The sequence below is a fragment of the Pteronotus mesoamericanus genome, unplaced genomic scaffold (assembly GCF_021234165.1).
Source record: "Pteronotus mesoamericanus isolate MK-2021 breed Mesoamerican mustached bat unplaced genomic scaffold, CSHL_Meso_final contig_835, whole genome shotgun sequence".
NCBI lineage: Eukaryota > Metazoa > Chordata > Mammalia > Chiroptera > Mormoopidae > Pteronotus > Pteronotus mesoamericanus.
This window is the reverse complement of record NW_026555266.1, coordinates 304,341-326,510: the sequence shown is the minus strand read 5'-3', so window position 1 is coordinate 326,510 and position 22,170 is coordinate 304,341. Positions and strand designations below refer to the sequence as shown.

Here is a 22,170-nt window from a genome sequence, read left to right as displayed (position 1 = left end):
CTGGTAGCCGAGGTGACTTACCCAACCATCCGGATTCGAAACCCTTCCCCAATTCCTCTTCGGAAAGCTGCTTCTATTCTTACTAGATGCTCGAGTTTGGAGGATCTTCCCTAGGAAGACCTCCTGGGATTTCAGAGGAGGGTGACCAGGCAGAAGACACCACCTGGACAAAGACCTGAATATGCAGCCTGGGAACTGAGCTGAGGAAGTGAGCAAGAAGAACTTCACACAGCCCAGTGGGGCCCTGAGGCCCAGTCCTGTCTTCTGGGAACCTGAAGATAGATCCCCTTTGCAGATGGGAGCCTCCAAGCTTGTTGTTCAGATATCTCCTTTTGTCCTCATTACTTGCCATTTGGATTTCCGTTATTTAGTGTCTACCTATAAAACTACTTGAAGGTATGTTAAAATGGAATACAGTGCACCCAGCGCACACTGGTGGTCTAACACAGTACCCTGATAGAAGGAACTGGGCTTCTTGGACAAATAAATATGTCAGCCCAGCCTAAGCATCGTGCAATGGCAGGAATTCAGGACCGTGCTCAATAAATAAAAAACCCACAATGATGGGAGACCCTAAAGAGACACAGGAGTCTACTGAGAGCAGCTAAACCTGAAAACATTTCTGCAACAAAATCAAGTAATACTGCATTAAAACCCAAAGTAGGAAGTAAATACACATGCCTTCACACTGATACCAATGATTGAATAAACTCATACATGGGTGAAACTAGACAAACCTCCTCTACAACATTCCCCATAGTTAAAACTCTCTGAACCTCAGGGAGGTGGAACTAAGGGACACCAGAGCCACTAGGAGATGGGAGAGGTTGGAAGCAATGCCTTGTGACACTCTTAAGCTTGGACTTCTGGCCTTCAGGGCTGGGAGACAGCAACCCCTGTTGTTTTCAGCCTAAGGGTAGGTTATTTTACTGCAGTGTGTGGTGTTCTGTGCAGCTGCCCCAGGAACTTCACACGAGTGACATTTTGGAGGTCATACAACTAGGAAGTGGTGGAGCTAGTGTTGGAGCCTGGGCACCCAGCAGGGGCCAGGGCAGCAAAGCCAAAACCCAGATGCCCCCAGCAGTCTCCCCATCCTGTGCCTTACCCTTTGGATGTCACTGAGTGGAAAGGCCCTCCTCCAGGCCCACATCCCTCAGTGACCAGGACCCAAGTGCATCCTGAGCACTTATCATGTCCCCAGTCCTACCCCAAAAGAAAACTACATCTGGAGACCAGAGCACCAGAAATTTATTGAATTCTCCACTTTTCCCAAAGCACAACTAGCCACACACACAGGAGTAAAGGGAGGGGGTCCCCCAGCCTGCTCTTATGGCCCAGGTCAGGGTGACCAGCATGAGGACACCCCAAAGCAACAGGCCAGGGTCAGGCTGGGTGGTGGGAGTTGAAGAGACATGGAGAGGGGAACGTGGTAGTAAGAGGGCAGAGGCTTCTGGCAGGAAGTCCTGGACCCGCAGGATGGAGAGAGGGAGAGAAACTGGGAAGAGGGGTTGCAGAGCAGGCAGGGCCCCAAGAGCTGCCAAAAGGCACCAGGGGAGGAAAACACGCATTCCAAAAAGAAGGTAAAACCAGCCGGTAAGACACAGCTTCTGTCCTGTCCAGGACATCAGCACGCATATTCATGCATACACACACACAAAACACGTAATGCTCCTGGAGTAAGGGGCAGCACCCCAGAGACCCCCCCCCCAATTCTAGCCAAAAATTGGGAGGGAGGTCAAGCAGAGACTAGAACAAAGCTCCCCGATTTATCAGTTGGGGCAAGTATTTGGTTTTTCTTCCCAAAAGGGAAATTTAAAAATCTACATATCATGCCAAATTCATTAAAAGTGATTAAAAAATTAAAAACAAAAACAAAAACAAAAACACCCCTAGCCTCTTCCTCCTTGCTTAGGCTTCAGACTGGGCTGAAAAAGCTGACCAAAGAAGGAATATGAAAGTGAACAGGCCAGGTCTCCCCACCCAAATACAAGTACCAGAGCGGGAAGCTATGGGCCTGGCATAGTCTGGGGTAGCTCCAGCTGCCAGCATTTACCTGGAAGAACTGGGATGGGACAGGGCCAGTGTGAGAGTGCTACCCCATGGGGGAGAGCACATTTCCAAGGACAAACTCTAAATTAGCAAACATTTTAGTGGGTTGTAGGGGAAGTCTTGATGGGAAAGGGGGGCAGGTGAGCTGGCATCAGCTGCGTTGCTCCAGGTAAGCGGACAGGAGCAGCCCGGGGGGGAGGAAGTCCAGGTGCCGATTGCTGACCTTCATCTGCCTTTTGCCCTCCAGGTTGGCACCTGTAAGAGGTGACCAGTGGGGCAAAAATGAAAGGAATGCAAGAGTTGTGGCACACATAGGTGCTGTGCCTTTGGCTCTTCCCTGGAGGTCACAGCGAGCTGGCACTTGGGGTCTGGATGACCATGACGGGCTCAGGAAAACAGGTACAGCTCCATGAGAACCTCCATCTGCAACCCGTTTCATCCTTTCTGTTCCTTATTCTATGTTGAAAAGGACGCCCTGAGACACGCAGGCCAGAGGCCAAGGGAGAACTCCTGGCCCTGAACAAGTATCCTGCCTCCTCCCTGGTCTCCTCCTTCCCTCCCTGCCCTAGGGCTGACTCTGAAGCTCAGTCCCCCCTGGAGGCTTCTGCGCAGCTGTCCCCTCTCTCTTTTCCCCATCTTGCCAAGGGCCCTTCCTCCTCAGTGTTCAGGCAACAGCAGCTGGACTCCAGCAGAGAAGCAGCAACCCCCACCCCAGCCCCTCCATCCTGAATCTGTGGGAACAAAGGGAAGCGTGAGGGCTGCTTGCTGCTTTCCCACCGAGGGATGAACCATCCTGGGGTTGCCATGGGAACTGTCTCCTCAGAAACTCTGAGTAGGAAATGGAGAGGCAGGCAGAAAGACAGGTGTGTGGAGTGAGGACTCAATGGGGTGCCCAGGGTCAGCAGTGGCCTGTAAGCACCCTCCCTATAGGGCTGTGTCCTGAGACCGCCCCCTTTTGTAAGTGGGGGCACAGGCTCTGGGAGGGGGCACTTGCCAGAAATCATGTGTGGCACAGTGGAGGGTACTATGGATGAATGAGGACCCTGCGGATACTGGGATCCCCTCATGTTATATTAGGGCCCTTCGAGGCTCAGCTTCATCACCCCCACATAAGCCCTTCTTTCTTTCCCCCTGGCCCTGAAGGTGTGGATGGAGGGAGGTCTATGCACACACCATCACACAGGAACCTCTGATGAATTAACAAGCCTCCCACTATTAACACAGCACCCACTGCCACCGCTTTGCTCAAGCTGTGCCTCACCCCCGCTCCTTGCTTCCAGAAACCTCCCACTGAGTAAGCAAACCCCAGGTAGCCTCAGTTTCCCCAGGCAGAATTGGCTCACTGGGAGGGTCCTGGGGCTGCCAGACACGTACTGGCTGAGATGAGGTCCATGTACTGGCAGACAGCATGGAGTAGGAGCCTCTCGAAGCTGTGGAGGAATGAGCGGTGAGTGGCCATGGGCTAGAACCAGCCACCCGGGGAGCTTGCTGCGCCTACCCCCACCAGTCACCTGTTGTCCAGCATGGCTGTGTACACAGCCTGGGGGGACACGGAAAAGAACCTCAGTAGCCGCTCCTCCCAGGTCTCCAGCGTTTCCTGCAGGAGAGACAGGCCCAGGGGTCAGGCCAACTTTGGGGTCTTGGATGGGCTGTCTAGGCTCCCCTATGCCCAGGACAGCCTCCAGAGCTCAAAGCCGTGAGTTCAAATGTGGCCTCTGACCAGCAACATGAGGCTACTTAACTGGTTCCAAGAATTCCAGGCACTTAGAAATCTCCATACTTTTGAATGCCTGCACCTTCTGCCTGGTGAACTCCTACACATCCTGCAGGGTCCACCTTCACTGCCCCTGATCCTCCCACCCTCAAGGAGGGCCCTTGACCAGGCCTGGGTCCTGCGTTCTGATCACAATGGTGTGTATCCTGCCCTGTCTCCACCACAGCATGCACATTAGGTAACTGGTGTCCCCTCACACCACCCCGCATTGAAAAGTTGAAACAGGCGGATAGGAAGAGATACGCCCAGCCTAGTGCTCACCATGGGGATGCGGCTCCGCTTGAGAACAGCTCGTAGACGCCGGCTGATGCGCTGGAAGCACTCTCGTGGGGTGTAGGCAGGGTATTCTGCAAGAGTCCAAGGCTTGGGGCAGCAGCTAAAGCAAAAAGCCTGCCTGCCCCTGCCAGGCTCCGCCCCAGCTGTCCCACGTACCACCCCACATACTAGGCCAGCACCCAATCCACATGTCTGGCTCCCTGTCCACCCCATGCAGGCCGCACCTTTCCTCTGGTCCTCGCCCCGGTTAGGCCCCCTCCGCCGTGCCTTGCTCTTGCCCTCATCCTCCAGGTATTGGAGAACCCGCTCCTGCTCCTCCCCAGAGCGGTTCATGAAGTCATTCCAGACCTGGAACAGAGGCAGATAGACCCTGAGCTGATGACAGTGTGTTTCTGGGCCTCAGTTTCCCCATCTGGCCAAAGCACACAGGCGGTCACAAAGTGCATGGAAATACTCCTTGTGGACACCTTTGCCTGCTGGACCCGCCAGGAGCTCATGGGGTACTCTGAGGACCCGCTTGTCTAGGGAAGGGTATCTATAAGTATAAGCAGATGAATCATGGGTGCTGGGAGGTTCTGGGATGGGGTGGGGGGTCTGGCCTTGTCTGGGGACCCTGAAGGAGATTGAAGGGGCATTTATCATGGTACCAGAGGTGGGTGGGTACTCCTGGAGGAGGCACTAGCACGGGCAGCGCCTGGTACTGACAGCCAGAACAGAAACACGGAAGCTAGTGTGGCCGGAGCAGATGGAGCAAGCAAGGGGGTAAGGGACCCCACCTCTACATAGGTCTCATTGTTGCAGGCCTCTGCAAAGATGCCGGGTGCTGCGGGGGGTGCCAGGTCCCCATCCTCCGGACCAAGTGTGCCCCCATCTGTCTCCAGCAGGGTCAGAAGGTACTGGGCTAGATGGAAAGAGATGGTCTCTGGGCTGGGGTGTGGCATTTGGGGTCCCCCAGGCTCCATGGATACTGGTGGAATATCTTTCCTCTTCCTTCCTCTCTATTTATGGTCTTTACTCTCTGGCTCGTACCAGCCTCCCCACCTCCACACTCCAACTGCCTTTCCCAGAAGGAATAGAAACCATCCTGCCTCCAGAATTCCTCCTACCTCCTCCAGCCTTGTTGAACTCCTACACACCCTTTAAAGCCCAAGCTCCAACGCCCAAAGCTCCCTGTGGTCCAGCTCCATCACTGCCCAGCTCAGGGCGAGCCTCATGGTAAGGATAACAGATAATTTCCACATGCACACAGTTCACATCTGAGGCCTAGCAACCACCAGGAGGTGCCCCTGACCCCTGCTCACTCACTGTTTTCCAAGCGCTGGAGGCTCTTCCGCCCCTTGGCCTTGGGTACAAGGTCTGAGTTCCGCACAGCCTGGTTGATGAAGTGCTGCTTCCGCTTGGAGGCTGAGAACCTCTTCACCTGGGAGCCAGCTAGAGTGGGCAAGCATCCTGGAAGGTGCCTGTGGGTAGGGGTTGGGGAGTCGGGGGCAGTCCTCAGGGCCAAGACAGGCCAAGATCCCCAGGAAGAGCCCTACCACTGCCATTCTACCATAGCCATCACCTGCTCGGTTTCCCTCAGCAATAGGGAGCTCAACCTCTGCCACGTGTGTAGCTACGGACCATTAAAATTTCATTGTCACATCACTGAAAAGGCGAGCATAATTGTGATGACAGATTAGTAAACTGAGGCTCAGAGGAGACACTTGCCTGAATTCACACATTGGGTGGGTGGCTGAGAAAAGCTGTTCCTCCCTCCCCCAGGCTTCCAGATTTCAGCTACAAGCCAACAAGGCCCAGAGTGTACAGGATTTGAACACCACCATCCTCTGGCAGTTTCTCAAAGACATGATTCACCTGAACCCAGCTGCCAGGACCAGGGAAGGGGCTGGAGTGCCCCCCCCAAGTTAATCAGCCCTGCTCAGAGCAAATGGCACTAACTATGGAGATGGATTAGCAGTGCCAAGCCTCCTGCTGGGGACACACAGGCCAGGTGCAGGGGAACAGCAGGGGGCTCTTAGATGAAAACTTCCTGGCAAGGAGAAGTTTCTAGGCCTTCCTGGTCAGCCCCTGACAATCCCAAAACATAGGATGGTCCCCGCCCCGCTTGGAAACCATCACCTTGCGGGGCAATGGTGGATTCTGGCCCTTAAAGGGTGCCTCCCTGTGTCCTAACTCCCTTCCCCTCATTCGCTCTACTCCAGCCATCTCCTGGCTCCTCTAGTAAGCTAGGCACAGTCCCGCCTCTGGGCCTTTGCGCTGGCGGCGCCTTATGCCAGGTGCACAATCCCCTAGACTCTGAGGCTCACTGGCTCACTTCCTTTTGGCTTCTGTTGAAATCTCCTCAGTGAAACCACAACTTTTTAGTACCTTACCCCTTGGGCTTTCTGATCACCGTACATTCTACTCCACTGGTGGCTGCTTGCCTCTCCCACTAGGTCACAACTTCCACTTGGGCAGTCACACAGTAGGTGCTCAAAAAAATAGCTGCTGGATCAGATGTCCCAGAAAATTCCTGTGGGTGCTTGTGAGTCTGGGAAAGGCCGCTCAAAGCCAAGAGAGGCTGGAACAGGCACCCAGCCCTGGCAACCCAGTCCCCATCTGCTTGGTTTCCTCCCGTGATGTAGAGTCTTCCCCGCAGCCACACCAATGATCATAGCAACATCCCTGGGTTGAACGTTCGCATGTTAGGTCAGCACAGAATCCGACCTGAGAGTTGCCTTCCAGACGCCCCAGAACCCCCACCCCCAGCCCCAGATTCACCCATGGCCTCCCTGGGGCGCCAGTGCCCATGTCTCCACTCCAGGAGCTGGACAGAGTCCAGGATGGAAGCCTGGTTGGGCCGATAACAGAAGCCACATCCAGGGAGAGCTGTCAGGGGACATCAGAGCAGGGCAGGACTCAGCAAGAGAGCTCCAGCCCTCAGGGCATGGGGTTCTAAGAAATGGGGCTCCTTGGCACCTCCAGAATAGAAGCAGAGCTAAGATTTGCACCTGAGCCTGAACAGGACCCCCATCCCAACAGAAGGAAGCCTCCTGCTTCATTTGTAGGTCCACAGAAATCTGTGGTGGGCTCCCCCAACCAAAGTGCATGTAGCAAAGTGCAAGACCCAACTGGTCCCTCCTCTGCTCCACCACCACCCATGGCTCCCCAGCACCCTCAGGGCAAGGACCAGCCCTCCCTTGACCTGGCACTGGAGGCCCTGCCTGTCCTGTACCCAGATCACATCATCTGTGCCTGGTCTCAGAGGCATTCAGGGGGCTCTTGTGGGCCTCAAGCACTGAGTTGAGTACTAGAAAGTGAGTCCACAGTCAATTCAAGTTTGCTGACTTCAACCAGATTCCAGCAGGAGATAAGAAAATGTGGCCAGATCCCACCCCATCCCACCCCGACTCAAGACACAGAGAGGACAGGGCATAAAGGGAGCAGGGCACAATTACCTAGCAAGTCAGAGTTGTAATAAAGGCTGGAGGAGGGGTGTTGGATATCAATATAAACTTTATATAAAATATCTCTATATGGCAAAACATCAGTGCCTTACCCCATCTCTCCCCTGAGGGCTTCCTCTGCTCCGGCCACATCGGTCCTTCTATGTGCCTCAGACTGGCCAGAAATGACCCACCTCAGGATCCTTGCACATGCTGAGCCCTCTGCCTGAAGCACCATTTCTCACCTCCTTCTGGCCTCTGCTCAAATGTCACCTCCCTGGAAATGGCCCCGCCCCCCACTAGCCCAATCAGCCCAGTTTGCCTGTTTCACCAGTTGACACCCGAAATCAGCTAATCCGTGTATTTGTTTACTCCTTAATCCTCACCTTCCTGTGCGAAGAGGAAGCAGGGTGAGGTGGTGCAGGGTGAGGTGGCGTTGGTCTCCCTTGTGTCCCCAACACCAGGCCCACAGCAGGTGCTCAATAGCTGCTTGTTTACACATTCAAGGGCCAATTCATCTGCTCCCCATGCCACCCAGAAACCACTTTACAGATTGGAAGACTGAGGACCCAGACGGGGCACCTGAGGCTTCCTGGACAGGCCCAATGGTGAATGGTTGCTAAGTCAGGTTGGATTGGGGGGGACCAGATTCCATTGCCCCCAATTCTGTTCCCTGAAATGGGGAATTTTGACAGTCGCTGCCCTGGGGAAAAACCACCTTCTCTGACCTGTCCCATCCCCTCCCCCAGTAACAGGCAAGAAAGGAACCTACTTCCTTAGCAAGGAAATCAAGAGGGTTCAGGGCAGAGGTGACTCAGACTGGGTGGGGCCAACTGAGTCCTCCATCCAGCAGTGGCCGCACCCCCCAAAACTCAGAGGTAGGGGGCACCCTGTTCAGGTGAAAGGTACACACCAGGCAGGTAGATACCCATTTTGGGTGTTTAATGCCTCTTAAAAGAGGTATTGTCTCTTTCTGGTACATGCCCATCTGTAGGGACCAGCAGGGCACCTGGTAAATGCCCAGAGGAAAAAAACATTAGGTAATAATAAATTGCAATAGCCCTGGTCAATGTGACTCAGTTTGTTAGCCATCGTTCCACAAAACAAAAGGTTGTGGGTTCAATTCCAGTCAGGGCACATGCATGGGTCATGGGTTTGGTCCCTGGCTGGGGTGCATTTGATAGGCAGGCAACCAATCCGTGTTTCTCTCTCACATCAATGTTTCTTTCCCTCTTTTTCTCCATACCTTCCCCTTTCTCTAAATAAATAAAAATTTTAAAATAAATAAATAACAATAAATAAGTATAATAATAATAAAATGATAAAATCCTTTAAAAATAATAATAGATGTTTAAGATAATTAAAGAATGGACACTCCAGTGCTGGGCACCTCAGGGGCACAGAGGGCACAGGGTCACTGATCCCCCAGCCACTCAGGGAAGAGGCCGCTGTTATTATCTCATTTTACAAGTGGGGAAACTGAGGCACGGAAGGGCAGAGCACATAGGTTTCTACAACACCAGGGTTCAAAGGGAATCTGCGACCCAAGGGATCCACACTCATATGGGGGGGGGGTCTACAACTATACAGGGTCTCTCCACCTGCTTCCAGCCTCCCCCCCCCCCCCCGCCCCAGGGCAGACAGGCTCCGGTTTTAAAACACCCACCAGCCCCGTTAATCTGGGTATGTAGACAGAGATAAACCACAGCCCTGTGCACTCAGGAGTGGGGTTGATAACTCAGCCGGGGATCCAGCCCAAGCTATGGGGTAACTACACAGCCTGGGGAAAGGAACACTGCGTGTGGGTAAAAACCCGGAGGACACCACATAGCGGTCGCCTCACCCGAGGGGTAACAGGCGCACAGGACCCCCAGACGGTCCAGTACCCGAGACTCTAGGGCCCCCAGGGTTCTTAAACCCACAATCGGGGTCTGCCCCTTCCACCCAGCAAATACCGGGGTGTGTCGAGAATGAGATTTCTCCGGGTAAATACGGGGTAACAATAAGTCCCCCATTCCACCCGCGTCTAGGGGGTATCACGGAGGCGGGGCGGGCTTGGGGCTGCAGCTGGGAAGGGCGTTGAGGGGAGGGAACCCCAGCGCCGCCGTGGCAGGGGCGCAACCCGCCCTCCCCACCACGCTCACTGCGTCTGCCGCCTGCCCGGAACGACCCCTGCCGTTGCCACCAACTCCTCTGAGCAGCCCTCGGGGTTCTCCAGCGCGACCATAGCTCAAATGTCGCCGTCGACGCCGCCAGGTGGCAAGGCCTTCTCTGGACCGGGCAGGAAGTGACGGACGCCCAGAGGCGGGCCGGGGCGGATCTTGGAGGCTGGTCGCGCGGGGCGGGGACCGCTCCTGGCAGGCGGCCAGACCCCAGGCTGCGGTTGGAGGGGACACCCAGCCTTCGGGGTACCTAAGGAGAAACTGACTTGGGGGTGGGGGATTGGCGGCCACAAACCCAGGCTGCGGGCATAGCGGGACACCCAGCCCTGAGGAATGAGAAACTGAGGCTTGAGTAAGGGGGACGGGAGGGGACGTCCTTTTCCGAGGCAATGGAAAGATGAAAGGACCCGTACTCCTCCTCCACTCAGCCCCCACGGGGCCTTTTGCTTCCAGCCACCTCCCAGTCTTTCATTAAAGTGTCGCCCCTGGAGCACCAGCTGGGTGCCTCAGTTTACTCATCTCTAAAATCAGGACGTCATCGCCACACCTTTTGCCTTGTAGGGCTTATTCATTAACAGAAGGCTCCAATTGCATGGGGCCGCTTCTGGGCTCTGCGGACCCGGCAGTGACCAAGACAGACCCCTCCCTCACCCAGCAGGGTGGGGAAAAGGAGCCTCGGGGCAGGGGACTGGCAATCTGCAAAAGCAGGACTAGCATGCCAGGCAGAGGGAAGGGCCAATAACCTCCAGAGTGGCAGAGCAGGGAGATGAGTAGGGGGCAGGGGAGGAAGCAGATCCCTGAGCCTGCTGGCCCTGTGATGACAGGTTTAGTTTGGGTCCTGAGGGCAATGGGCAGCCATGGGAGGGCTTACAGCACAGAATCAAACCTGCTTCAGAATCTAGAACCCACCCTTCAGTCTACAAGAAAAGTGGGAACCTACACCACAGGGATGTAACTGGCCGGACCCAGCCAGGTGCGAATTGTACAGGACCAATAACCAAATAATGTTAATAAATGGAGAACAAGGTGGGGAGAAGAGAAAAAAGGAGGAGCAATGAAAAAATCCCACCCTGGCTCAGGAGATTGAGAGCCGGCCTGGGAACCAAAAGGTCCTTAGGTTCTGTTCCTGGTTAGGACACGGGGCTGTGTTGTAGGCTAGGTCCCCAGTTGGGAGGATGTGAGAGGTAACTGATCGATATTTCTCTCACACATCAATGTTTCTCTTCCTCTCTTTCTCCTTCCCTTCCCCTTCCTCTAAAAATAAATAAATAAAAATGTTTAAAAAAAGAAACATCAATCTGTTGCCTCTCGCAGGTCCCTAACTGGGACCTGGCCCGCAACCCAGGCATGTGTCCTGACTGGGAATCGAACTGGCTACTTCTTGGTTCACAGGCTGGCACTCAATCCACTAAACCACACCAGGCAGGGCTAAATAAATAATTTTTTTTTAAAGATCCCAAAGAACTAGTACTATAGATAAATGTGCTAAGGTGCAAAAGCAATCAACAGTGATACAGGTCAGGAGAGAAGGGAGGGGTGAGGAGAGGGAGGGCTCTGGGGGCCACAAATGTTTGCCTTCCTGCTTTGGCCCATGATGTGCCGATTCTAGAGTACGCAGCCTGGGCCTTGACCTGACGGGGCCTCACTTCCTGGGACGCCTGGACTGCACCTTCTTCACATCCTCCCAGACTCTCTGCCTGTCAGTGAGCTGCTGCTGCTCCCCAGGGCCCCCACCTCGAAGGTCCAGCCACCTGCTGAATGCTCCCCCAGGCCCATTCAACTCAGCAGCTTCCCCCAGACAGTTCCTCTACACCTACCTGGTGACCGAGGGTTTCTTCACCCTAACCTGTCCCTCATTATCACCCCGCATGGATTTTTCTTCCCGTTTTGATTTTTATTCTGGTTTGCCAAGAATAACTTTGAAGGTATAAAAAGGGTGAACAGGGAAATGTTCCCCTCCCCCTGGCTCTTTGTATTTACCCTTGAAGATAGTTGATGTGCTTTGATACCCATACGTATATATTCTTTTCTCCCCTCCTCCTTGTTTTGGTCTTTTATATAAAGGATACTGTTTTTCTCTGCTGCATAGTGCTCCACAATGGTGCCATCCCAATACATTGTTGTGTGCCTCATTGGCTAGTTCCTGGGGGTCCATTTCTAAGTGTGGATTTTGGGTATCAACAGTACCCTTTGTAAACTGCCCACCACCTGGTACCTGCCACCAGCGGCACAGGTGTCTATGTGCCCTATTGTTTTTTTTAAGATTTTATTTATTTATTTTTAGAGGCAGGGGAAGGGAGAGAGCAAGAGAGAATGAGAAACATCAGTACAAGAAAGAAACATCAACTGGTTGCCTCTTGCATGCGTCCCAACTGAGGGCTGACAGAATCTGCAACCCAGGCATGTGCACTGGCTGGGAGTCGAACCCTGGGAGTCGAACCCTGGGAGTCAAACCCTCCACTTTTTGCTTCAAGGGATGACGCCCAACCAACTGAGCCACATCCATCAAGGAGAGAACAGGCATCTTCTAACCCCCAGAACCCTGGGGCTGTGAGCCTGTATCCCCTGGTCAGGCTGGATCTTTCCACAGCAGCCTCCACACAGCTGACCCCACCCCAGCTCCGTCCCAAACCCTCCTCCAGTCCGTCTCTTCCAGCGCTCTCGCCCTGACCATTCAGCGGGAGGAGGGAATGGGGGAGAGGGTTACTGTGCAGGTGGATGGAGGGGGTGCCAGCAGGGGAAGGAGTGGCAAGCAGCTGTAGGAGAGACAGGAAGGAGGGGACAAGGGAAGAAGCGGGTATAAATGCTAGGTGGCTGCTGCACAAGCAGAGGCGCAGCTGAGGCCCGCGGAGTCACCCTCCAAATCCCGCCTAGGCTTCCAGCCTAGACTTTTCTCAGGCTCTGCAGGTGCATCCTAGCAGGTGGCCAAGAAGAGGGTCTCCACGGAGAGCCCCGGGCGCAATCCCAGAGGGCAATCAGTAGGAAGAGGGCTGCAAAGCCATGCGCACCTTGGCCAAGTCTGGGCCCAACGTGTCCTGGTGGGCACTGGCCAACGCATCTGGCTGTCCAGGCTGTGGCACCAATGCCTCGGACGGCCTGGCTCCTGCGTTGTGGCCCGTGGATGCCTGGCTCGTGCCGCTCTTCTTTGGTGTGCTGATGCTGCTCGGCCTGACAGGGAACTTGCTTGTCCTTTTCGTCATCTGTCGCCACAAGCAGATGCGCACGGTGACCAACTTCTACATAGGTGAGCACCCAGTCATCGCGCAGTGCCTGCCCGCCTGCCACTCCCACAGCCGGCCTCTTAGTGGTGCCACTGAGCCCTCCCAGGGAAGAGTCTCTCCCTTGCAGGTCTCCGGTCCTTTTCCTGTTGTCCCTGCACCTTAGGTGAGAGGTTGCAAACTCTGGCATTGGAGGGTTCCTGGGGGCCTGCCCGGGCCGCAGTAGTTAAAAGGGAGGTTGGAGAGTGTGGCTTGGAGAGCTTGCCCCTGCCGCTCCAGGTAGATGTCTGATTTAAATGTAGTTCTTATGTCACAGTATCCAATGAAGAAAAGCAAGGGGGAGAGGGACTGCTTGTCCTGCCTGGGTCCTAGTTTGCATTCTTTGCCACAGTGGCTCTGGTTTGCACACTCATGTGATGGGGCGGCCTACTACACAGGCGAGTGCTCAGGCAGTGTTCTCCATTCTATGGTGGGTGTTGAGGGGGCACCACTGTCTCCAATTTGCAGATGAGTAAACTGAGTCCCAGAGAGGCCAGGGCCTGCTCAGGCTCTCCCAGACCTGATGGGGTGAGCAGGGCCCCATCAGGTTGCATAGTTATGAGACCTATGTAGGAGGATGTTTGAAATGTAAAAGGGGAAGACTGGAGGGCGCATGCAGTGAGCCTTCCGGAGCCGTCCTACTGGTCACTCAGACAAAGAAGAGTGCTAGGGAGCTGGACCAGAAGCACTGGATGGCTGAGGCCCAGGGCCTCACCTCCGGTGCTCCCACATTATCTGTTTGCAGCCAACCTGGCAGCCACAGATGTGACCTTCCTGCTGTGCTGTGTGCCGTTCACTGCCCTGCTCTACCCTCTGCCTGCCTGGGTGCTGGGTGACTTCATGTGCAAGTTTGTCAACTACATTCAGCAGGTGAGCTGGGGGCTCGAGGAGAGGAGCTGGGGAACCACACGGGGTGTGGTCTGGGTGTGTGGGTGGGCTGGACCTTGGTTGGGGCAGGGGAGGATGGGCCCCAGCTCTAGAAGGTGGGGGTGGGTATAGAATTTGGTGGGTGGGGCTAAGAGGAGGTGTAGCCTTGGCAGAGGGGGGGCAGAGGACACAGGCAGTGGGGAGGGATACAGGATACAGACAGGCACTGGGAGTCGGTGATGGGCACAGGGGGGGAGATCCAGGTTCTTGCCCTAGGATGGCTCTGCCTCTCTCTGTCTCAGTCTCTGGGTCTCAGCAGACCCCGCAGTGGTCCTCTCAGGCCCCCACCATCCTGGGGTCCTGTCTAGTATAGCTCTTCTCCTGCCCCGTCAATTTTGAGGCACCTGAAGACCCTCCCAGGACACACCCTGTATGTGCCTGAGTGGTTAGAGAGGTGTGTGTGTCTTTGTGGGGGGTACTCAAAATGTGGGCACGGACAAGGCAGACCTCAGATGGTGCAGGGGGAGGGGGCACATACCAGCTCCCAGCACTCCCAGGTCTCGGTGCAGGCCACCTGCGCCACCCTGACTGCCATGAGCGTGGACCGCTGGTATGTGACAGTGTTCCCTCTTCGAGCCCTACACCGCCGCACGCCCCGCCTGGCGCTCTTTGTGAACCTGTGCATCTGGGTGGGTGAGTGCAGCGCTGGGGCACACGGGTGGGGGGACAAGTCCTCTTGCCCTTGGCACCTTCCTACTTACCGCCCCTCTCTGGGTCTCGGTCGTACATCTGGGAAATGGGCCCAATAGCGCTCCCTGTGAAGAACCGCTGAGGGCGCAGACTGGGGAGGCACCTGGGAGACAAGGGCCCTGGCCCTCTCGTGCACCTCTTCCCCTGGCAAGGCCTTCAGCTGTGCCTGTGGTGCAGGCTCCGCAGCCGTGTCGGCTCCGGTGCTCGCCCTGCACCGCCTCTCGCTGGGGCCGCCCACCTACTGCAGCGAGGCCTTTCCCAGCCGCGCTCTCGAGCGTGCCTTTGCGCTCTACAACCTGCTGGCACTCTACCTACTGCCGCTGGTCGCCACCTGTGCCTGCTACGGGGCCATGCTTCGCCACCTGGGCCGGGCTGCCCTGCTCCCGACGCCTACCGACAGCGCCCTGCAGGTGCGACGCTGCGTGGGTGGGGGGCACGGCCAAGCTGGGAAGAGGGTAGACCCAGCTGGGAGGAGGCACATCCGGAGGAATCTAAGGAGGTGACCCAGTGGGGGAATCTGAGGGGGCCAAGGAGGGGAACCATGAGAGGGTGTCCCATAGCCCATCCTTCACCTCCCCCCACCCCCAAGGGGCAGCTGCTGGCGGAACGAGCGGACGCTGTGCGGGCCAGGGTGTCACGGCTGGTGGCGGCCGTGGTTCTGCTCTTCGCTACCTGCTGGGGCCCCATCCAGCTGTTCCTGGTGCTGCAGGCGCTGGGCCCGGCTGGCTCCTGGCACCCGCGCAGCTACGCAGCTTACGCGCTCAAGATCTGGGCGCACTGCATGTCTTACAGCAACTCAGCCCTGAACCCGTTGCTCTACGCGTTCCTGGGCTCGCATTTCCGTCAGGCCTTGCGCCGGGTCTGCTCCTGCTCTCCTGCGCGCCCCCAGCGTACCCCGCCGCCGGGACCCTCCGGCCACACCGCCCTCCCCACCTCGAGAACGCTGAAGCCCGGGAGCTGCGAGTTCGGGCCCTGCGGGCTGTGCGCCCTGAGGGAACATGCTGCCCCTCCCTGAGCTGACTCGGGCGGCATGGATGGAGGTGGGCCCCTCGGGAACAGGTGTTGCTTGAACAGCAGCTGCCATTATTCTGTTATTAATGTCTTTATTTTTGTCCAAGGTAATCTTTTTGAAAATGTTGTGTTCTCTTATAACGTCTGGTACAAATTGGCTGTGATGTTTGCTGGTCTTGCTATCATGATGATTATTTCTACATTTCCTGAAATTGAAGATGCTTTGATGCTGGCACCGTCTGAAACGTTCCCGGAAGCATCAATAGATTCAATAGACGTTTTTACACACTGCCTCGTAGTTGACTGTACAATTGTAAGATTCATCCCATTGTCAGTGAAATTAAAATGTGAATACATTGTGCCTCTTAAAATTGGTGGAACAGGTTGTTTTGGTACCTGGTGAGTGTCTAGCATCCTGGCTGGGAAAACCTCCCTGGGGCACAGTGCATAGAGCTGCTGTGCAAGAGTCCAGACTGATCCCTGTGTAACAAGCCAGCCCAAACAGAGGGTCTTAGAACTGCAGCCATATATTATCTCTTACTATTCTGTGGGGTGATGGGACTCAGCCTGGCGGTGCTGTGACCATGTCGTGTTGGCTGGACCAGGAAGTCAGTTAGAAGACTTTGCTGTAGTGGCCAGTGGCTGAGCGCTCCTCTGAGGGCCATTGGGCTTCCTTCCTGCATGGTGGTCGGGAAAAATCAGATGTTCCTTGGCAGAAACTACTGAGAAGAGGCAAAAACTACATGCTTCCTGAGACCTGGACCCAAGAATCCCAAAATGTCAGTTTTCCACGTTGAGCTGTCAGAGTCCCACCCAGATTCCTCAAGGTGGGTGGGAACCCCTCCTCCTGGTGGGTGGGGCTGCATGTGCCTGCTGGTGGGCATAGTGCAGCCTCCCCAGCAGCCCTGCAGGACCAAGGCTTCGTGGCACTGAAGGAGAGCTGCCCACGCCTTGAAGAGCCCCAGTCCTCCCAGATTATTTGGGCACATGGCTCTCCAAACAACCCAGGTTTGCAGAGATATTAATGTGAGACCAAGTCTGGAACGTTATGCCGTTTGACATCAGCCTAAAGCTTGTTTGTTCTGGTCTTCAAGACCCGCCTCCAGACTAGGTTGGATGTGAGGGTGAAATTCTTTTTGCTCATGGGCCCTGCCCACCTCCCTCTCCTCCCCCGACTTCCCCCAAATCACTACCTCCCTGTGGCTCCCTGAACCGCTGCCATTCTTCTTACATCTGGGCCTTCACACATGCAGTTCCCTCTGTTGTGCCAGGTGTCCCCTCTCTCACCCATCAAGTCTCAGGTCTGCTGCGTCCGCCCCTGGGAAGTCCTCCCAGGGCCCTCCAGGCCGGGTCAGGCACCCCATCTGGCTTCCCATCACAGCTCTAACATCCTTATACTGTACCGTCTGGGTCTCACTTGGTCTCTCAGGTGTCCCCAGGGCCCAGTGCACAGTAAGGCTGAATAAATATTTGTGGAATGAATAAGCAGGCGTGTTGTGGCATTAAAAAAGGAAGTACGTGCGAGTGGTAGGATTTCTCTGTGAAAAAGGAATTTAAAAAATAATCTAAGCCCTGGTTCGTGTGGCTCAGGGGATTGAGCGCTGGCCTGCGAACCAGAAGGTTGCTCGTTTGATTCCCAGTCAGGGCACATGCCTGTGTTGCGGGCCAGGTCCTCAGTTGGGGGCGTGTGAGAGGCAACCACGCATTAATGTTTTTTTCCCTCTTTCTCCCTCTCTTCCCCTCTCTCTAAAAAGTAAATAAATAAAATCTTTTTTAAAAGAATAATAATTTAAGAGGGCCTTGGCTGTGTGACTCAGTTGGTTGAAGCATTATCTTGTACACCAAAAGACTGCAGGCTCGAGGCTTGGTCAGGGCACATACCTAGGCTGTGGGTTTGATCCTCAGTAGGGGTGTGTACAGGAGGTGCCCAATCGATGTTTCTCTCTCACATTGATGTTTCTCTCTCTCTCTCCCTTCCTCTCTCTCTAAAATCAATGGACATATCCTCAGGTGAGCAATTTAAAAATAATAATAATTTCACGAGGGTTGGTCTCTTGGGCATCTATCTCAGAGAAATGAAAACTTCCACTCATGCAAAAACCTGTACATATGTGTTCATAGCAGCTGTACTGGTGAAAACCCCAAACTGGAACCAACCAGCTGTTCTTCAACAGGTCATGGGATAACAGACAGTGGGCCAGCCACACCAGAAGCTATGACTCAGGAGAAAAAGTTATGGACACACTATAGATACAAGCAATACATTGGATGGATCTGTGGGAGTGACATGGAGTGGGAAGGGTTATCCCGAGGTTCATGATGTGTGATTCCAGCCATTAACATCCAGGAGGTGGCAACATTACAGGAATGAACAGCCGATTAGTGGTGGTCAGGGGTGAAGGGTGACGGTGAGGAGAGGAAAGTGTGTGGGTGACATGAAGGACTTTTTTGAGGGACTGGTCTGTCCCTGGACTTTGGTGGTGGATTCATAAACTTACTCAGGTGATAAAATCATGGTGAGCAAAACAAACATACATTAGAAGAAGTAAAATGGGGAAATCAAATAGGACGGCAGGATTGCGTCAATGTCAATATCCTGATTGCAATATTGTACTACGGTTTTGTAAAATGTTACTCATGGGGGAAGCTTGGTGAGGGTATGAGGGAGCTCTCTCTTCATTAGAATCTACAATCATCTCAAAATGAAAAGTGAAAAAAGAAAAGATGAAGTTAAAGGGAAGGAACATTCAGAAAGGAAAATCATTTAAAAATTGCAGATGCAGGGTGTGCTCTTCATTTATGTTCATGTTCATTCAGCTACACACTGTTTTCAGAGACCCTACTGAGTGTCAGGCTCGGTGGTAGGGGCTGCGGTCACACAGGAGCAATGGGCAGCCCCCGCCTCTGCCAGTATGCAGCCCCTGTCTAGTGGATGACGGGGCCAGTAAGTGGCAAACTACCTAGAGAGATGCAATGTGACAGCACTGAAAAGGGTTATGAAGGGAAAATGTATGCATTGTAAATAACTGGAAACCTGACTTCGGTGGGGAAGAGTCCAGGAAGGCTTCCTGGGGGAGGTGAGTCCAGGAAATGTGAACTGAACTCAGAAGTGGGGGAAGAGCACGCCAGATGGAAGGCACAAGCGGGTGCAAAGGCTCTAAGACAGGATGTAACTGGTGGATTTGAGAAATCGCTTGAGGCAGATGGGCTGGAGGGGAATGAGGAGGGGACCCTCCCCTTGCCCCCTTCCCTTATAACAGAGGGAAATGTAGTCCTCAAAACTATTATGTGAGGAATGGATCAATATTGACCCATTCTACAGAAGGGAAAACTGAGACACAGGGAGGTCCATGCACTTGCTTGGGGTGGGGCAGGGGTGTGTTCTGATCTGTTTGGGTCTTTCTGGGTGTGGAGGGAGCTTCCCTGCACTTGGGAGACTGAGCCGGGCGCCTGGCCCTTTATAGGTGGTTTCCCTCCCCAGCTCATCTGAGTCTCTAAACACTCCCTCCCCAGGCTCCTCCCTCTGGGGTTGGGGGGGCAACAGCTGGGGCTGGGTGTTTAACAGCTTAAAGGTGGAGCATTATCTTGTTAATGCTCCCTGCTACCTGCTCACTCCCTGCTCCCTGTGGCCTTTAGACTACAGGCAGCCCTGGGGCTAAAGGCTGGGATGGAGAATGGGGCAAAGAGGACTTGGGCCCAGAGGTGGTGGGGGCAGCTCCCCTGGACCTGTCTCCTGGGCTTGGGACACCCCTGGACAGAGGGCCTGCAATCTGGGGCACAATTTGGGGGAATGGCCTTGAGAAGATGGTACTTTAGGGTTTGGGTCGCACAAGACCGTACATCAACACTCAAGACCAGGGACCCCAGTCCCTGAGGAGGAGAGATGGAGGAGATGAGAAGGGAAATCTTGCCAACAATGGGGATGAGTTGGGTCGTTCCCCAAGCTGAAGGGAGCCACGGGAAGCTTCTTAGCAAGGAGGGACATGGTCCAAGGTATGTGGAGATCACTTTCAATTTATTATTTCGTTATTGTGACTATTCTTCTAATTTTTGGGGCTGCCAGGGCCAGGCATATGGCAGTACAACCCATGGCGGGGGGCGGGGGGCGGTGAATGGGCCCCAGGGCCACGAGATGGGGATAAGCCATAGGGGTCTGGGTGGGAAGGGAGAAAGGTTAATTTTATTTTCAGATAAAAAAGGAAAAAAATTTCCATGCAGTATTTGGGATATATCTAAAAGTATTCTTTAAAAAAAATAAAGATTTTATTTATTTATTTTTAGAGAGAAGGAAAGGAGGGAGAAAGAGAGGGAGAGAAACATCAATGTGTGGTTGCCTCTTGTAGGCCTCCAACTGGGGACCTGACCACAACCCAGGAATGTGCTTTGACTGGGAATCGAACCAGAAACCCTGTGGTTCACAGGCCAACACTCAATCCACTGAGCCACATCAGCCAGGGCTAAAACTATCCTTGTTTATATGAAATTTAAATTTAACTGCCATTACTATATTTTAGCTAGCAACTCCACCTTGGAGCATTCAGAAAGCGCTACAAAGGAGAGAAAAAAAAAACTCCGTGGGCCTCAGTTTCCCCCGCTGACCCAGGAAACTGGTTTTCAGAGGAGACGGCCGTCACCTAGCGGCCTCCGGTGGGAGCCACGGTGCGACGATTCAGGTCCCGCCACGCGGCTGCAGCTCCACAGGTGCCCGGCAGATGGCGCACGCACCCCACGGAAATTCCTAGCTTCCCTGGCACCCACCCAAATCAGTCCCCCAGCGTCTAGGGGAATATCACTCATGCGTAGGCCAACCTGGACCCTCACTTCGCTGAGAGTTTCCTTGCTGCAAAATGGGTCAAGCAGAATCACGCTATTCATTTCCCTGGTCTTAGGAATTTTCTTTCGTGGGCTCCTTTTTATGAACACATATTTTTAAAATTACACTTTACAGCTGTGCTGGTTGGTATAAAGGCGAATATACTCCTGACTGCCGTGGCTCAGTGAATTTAGTGTCCTGCAGGCATGGGGGCCTCCGGTTAGATTCCCAGTTAGGGCACATGCCTGGGTTGCAGGCAGGTCCCTGTGAAGGTGTGCAAGAGGCAACTGATGTTTCTCTCCCACATCAATTTCTCTCTCCCTCTCTCTAAAAATAAACAGAATCTTTAAAATAAAGATTAATATAATTTAGGCAGAATTCATTACTATGTATTTCTGATTATTATAGTTGTTTTTCCTTCTTATTTTGAAAGAAGTTATGGGAGCTGTCTTATACAGATGGAGAAGGCAACCTGAGGCCAGGTGTGAATGACAGCAGGTTGGGGGTGGGGCAGCTGTGGGGGGGGGGCCACAGTGCCACTCCAGCCTTTTTTTTTTTTTTTAAATATATGGATATGGTGAATAGTTCAATTTGCCTTTCACCTCTGTGTAGACAGGCACCAACAACGGTGTAGGATGTGAGAAGAAGAGAGGGAACATGAATTCATTCAGTCAACCAACATTGAATGAGTGCCTACTACGTGGCAGGATCAGCCTCAGGGCTGGAGACACAGGTGAGGCAGGGGTACAAGACAGAGTAGGTTCAATAAATACAACCATTTTGAAATGGAAGTTCCTGGATGAAGATTAAAACAGTGATGTGATGAAGTGATGGGGGCGCATTGAGAGGCATTCAGGAAAAAAACCCTCCAAAGAGCTAAAGTTCCCGCTGAACCAGGAGAAGGCAAGGCATAGGTCATCGGGTGACGTGGGCAGGGCACCCCAGGAAGGGGGAATGGCCAGTGCAAAGGCCTGGGAGAGGGACTACAGATGCTTGAGTAAGAATAATGTGGAAAGGGAGGCAGTGTGAGATTTGGGTGTTTTTAAAGCGGATGCCCCTCCCTCAGTGGAGAGCAGGTTGCTTGCGTGGTGGGCTGAGGGCCTACGTGAGGGCCAGGCTGTTCTTTTTTTTGGCGGGGGGAGGGCTGTCTACAACACTAAGGGCCCTATAAGAGGGTTTGGCTAAGAAACCTTACGGGACTGGTGTTGCTGTACCTAATTTCCATCTTGAGAAACAGAGACCAGAGGGGTGTCTGCACTAACCTAAAATCACACAGCCAGGACCCAGCTGGAACCTGGGACTGCTGGCCACTCGCAGTAGAGCCAGTAAGGCTGTGTATCACCTCCCAGTGCCCTCCCTGGGCTAAAAGTAGGACCCCCTCATGGGAGTTGGCTGGGAATCCTGCAGTCACTCACCCTCCTGGGCAGGGCACCTCTGGGGAAGCTGCATCTAGCTAGGTATGGACTACAGCTTTTCTCTGGAAAATGGGGAGAGGGTGGCATCCTTCTTGCCCTAAGGGACCCCCACCCTGACCCCGTCACTTACAACAGAGGGAAATGTAGTCCTCAAAACTTCTGTGTGAGGAATGAATTAATATTGATCCATTCTCCAGAGGGGGAAACTGAGGCAAAGGGAGGACCTGTCTGGGGTGAGGCAGGGGTACATACTGATGGGTTTGGCTCTTTCTGGATGTGAAGGGGGCTTCCTTGCACTTTAGAGACTGAGCTGAGGTCTGGCCCCATGGTTGTGGACTGACATGGCTGGTACCTCTGGACTGGCGCAGTTG

General features: G+C 54.0%; 2 protein-coding genes across 5 annotated transcripts; one reads left to right on the top strand and one right to left on the bottom strand.

Annotated features, from left to right (window-relative positions):
- Nucleotides 1-1,236: 1,236 nt before the first annotated feature.
- Nucleotides 1,237-9,791, bottom strand: R3HDM4 (R3H domain containing 4). Of its 4 annotated transcripts, none has more exons than XM_054585320.1 (8): nucleotides 9,669-9,791; nucleotides 5,405-5,559; nucleotides 4,876-5,000; nucleotides 4,324-4,447; nucleotides 4,085-4,170; nucleotides 3,561-3,646; nucleotides 3,393-3,479; nucleotides 1,237-2,304 (listed from the first exon to the last, which is right to left on the bottom strand). In XM_054585320.1, the coding sequence occupies exons 1-8, from the start codon at nucleotides 9,749-9,751 to the stop codon at nucleotides 2,148-2,150; spliced, it is 903 nt and encodes a 300-aa protein (XP_054441295.1). In that variant the 5' UTR covers nucleotides 9,752-9,791; the 3' UTR covers nucleotides 1,237-2,147. The 4 variants fall into 4 exon arrangements, with proteins under 4 accessions (XP_054441295.1, XP_054441297.1, XP_054441294.1 ...); XM_054585322.1 differs by having other exon boundaries at nucleotides 3,424-3,479; XM_054585319.1 differs by lacking the exon at nucleotides 9,669-9,791 and adding an exon at nucleotides 7,638-7,795.
- Nucleotides 9,792-12,686: 2,895 nt separating this feature from the next.
- KISS1R (KISS1 receptor) lies at nucleotides 12,687-15,575 on the top strand. The gene is made up of 5 exons (XM_054585336.1): nucleotides 12,687-12,930; nucleotides 13,689-13,813; nucleotides 14,368-14,503; nucleotides 14,738-14,970; nucleotides 15,150-15,575. Exons 1-5 carry the CDS (start codon nucleotides 12,687-12,689, stop codon nucleotides 15,573-15,575), a joined length of 1,164 nt encoding a protein of 387 aa, XP_054441311.1.
- Nucleotides 15,576-22,170: the final 6,595 nt, after the last annotated feature.

Excerpts from the sequence above, each read along its gene's own strand:
- R3HDM4 (XM_054585319.1), bottom strand. The coding sequence starts at position 7,762 with ATGGTGCTTCAGGCAGAGGGCTCAGCATGTGCAAGGATCCTGAGGTGG. Across the intron at positions 5,001-5,404 it reads CCTCCAGCGCTTGGAAAACA|CCCAGTACCTTCTGACCCTG; the intron begins GTGAGTGAGCAG and ends CTTTCCATCTAG. Across the intron at positions 3,647-4,084 it reads AGCGGAGCCGCATCCCCATG|GAAACGCTGGAGACCTGGGA; the intron begins GTGAGCACTAGG and ends TCTCTCCTGCAG.
- KISS1R (XM_054585336.1), top strand. The coding sequence starts at position 12,687 with ATGCGCACCTTGGCCAAGTCTGGGCCCAACGTGTCCTGGTGGGCACTG. Across the intron at positions 13,814-14,367 it reads TTGTCAACTACATTCAGCAG|GTCTCGGTGCAGGCCACCTG; the intron begins GTGAGCTGGGGG and ends CAGCACTCCCAG. Across the intron at positions 14,971-15,149 it reads CTACCGACAGCGCCCTGCAG|GGGCAGCTGCTGGCGGAACG; the intron begins GTGCGACGCTGC and ends CCCACCCCCAAG.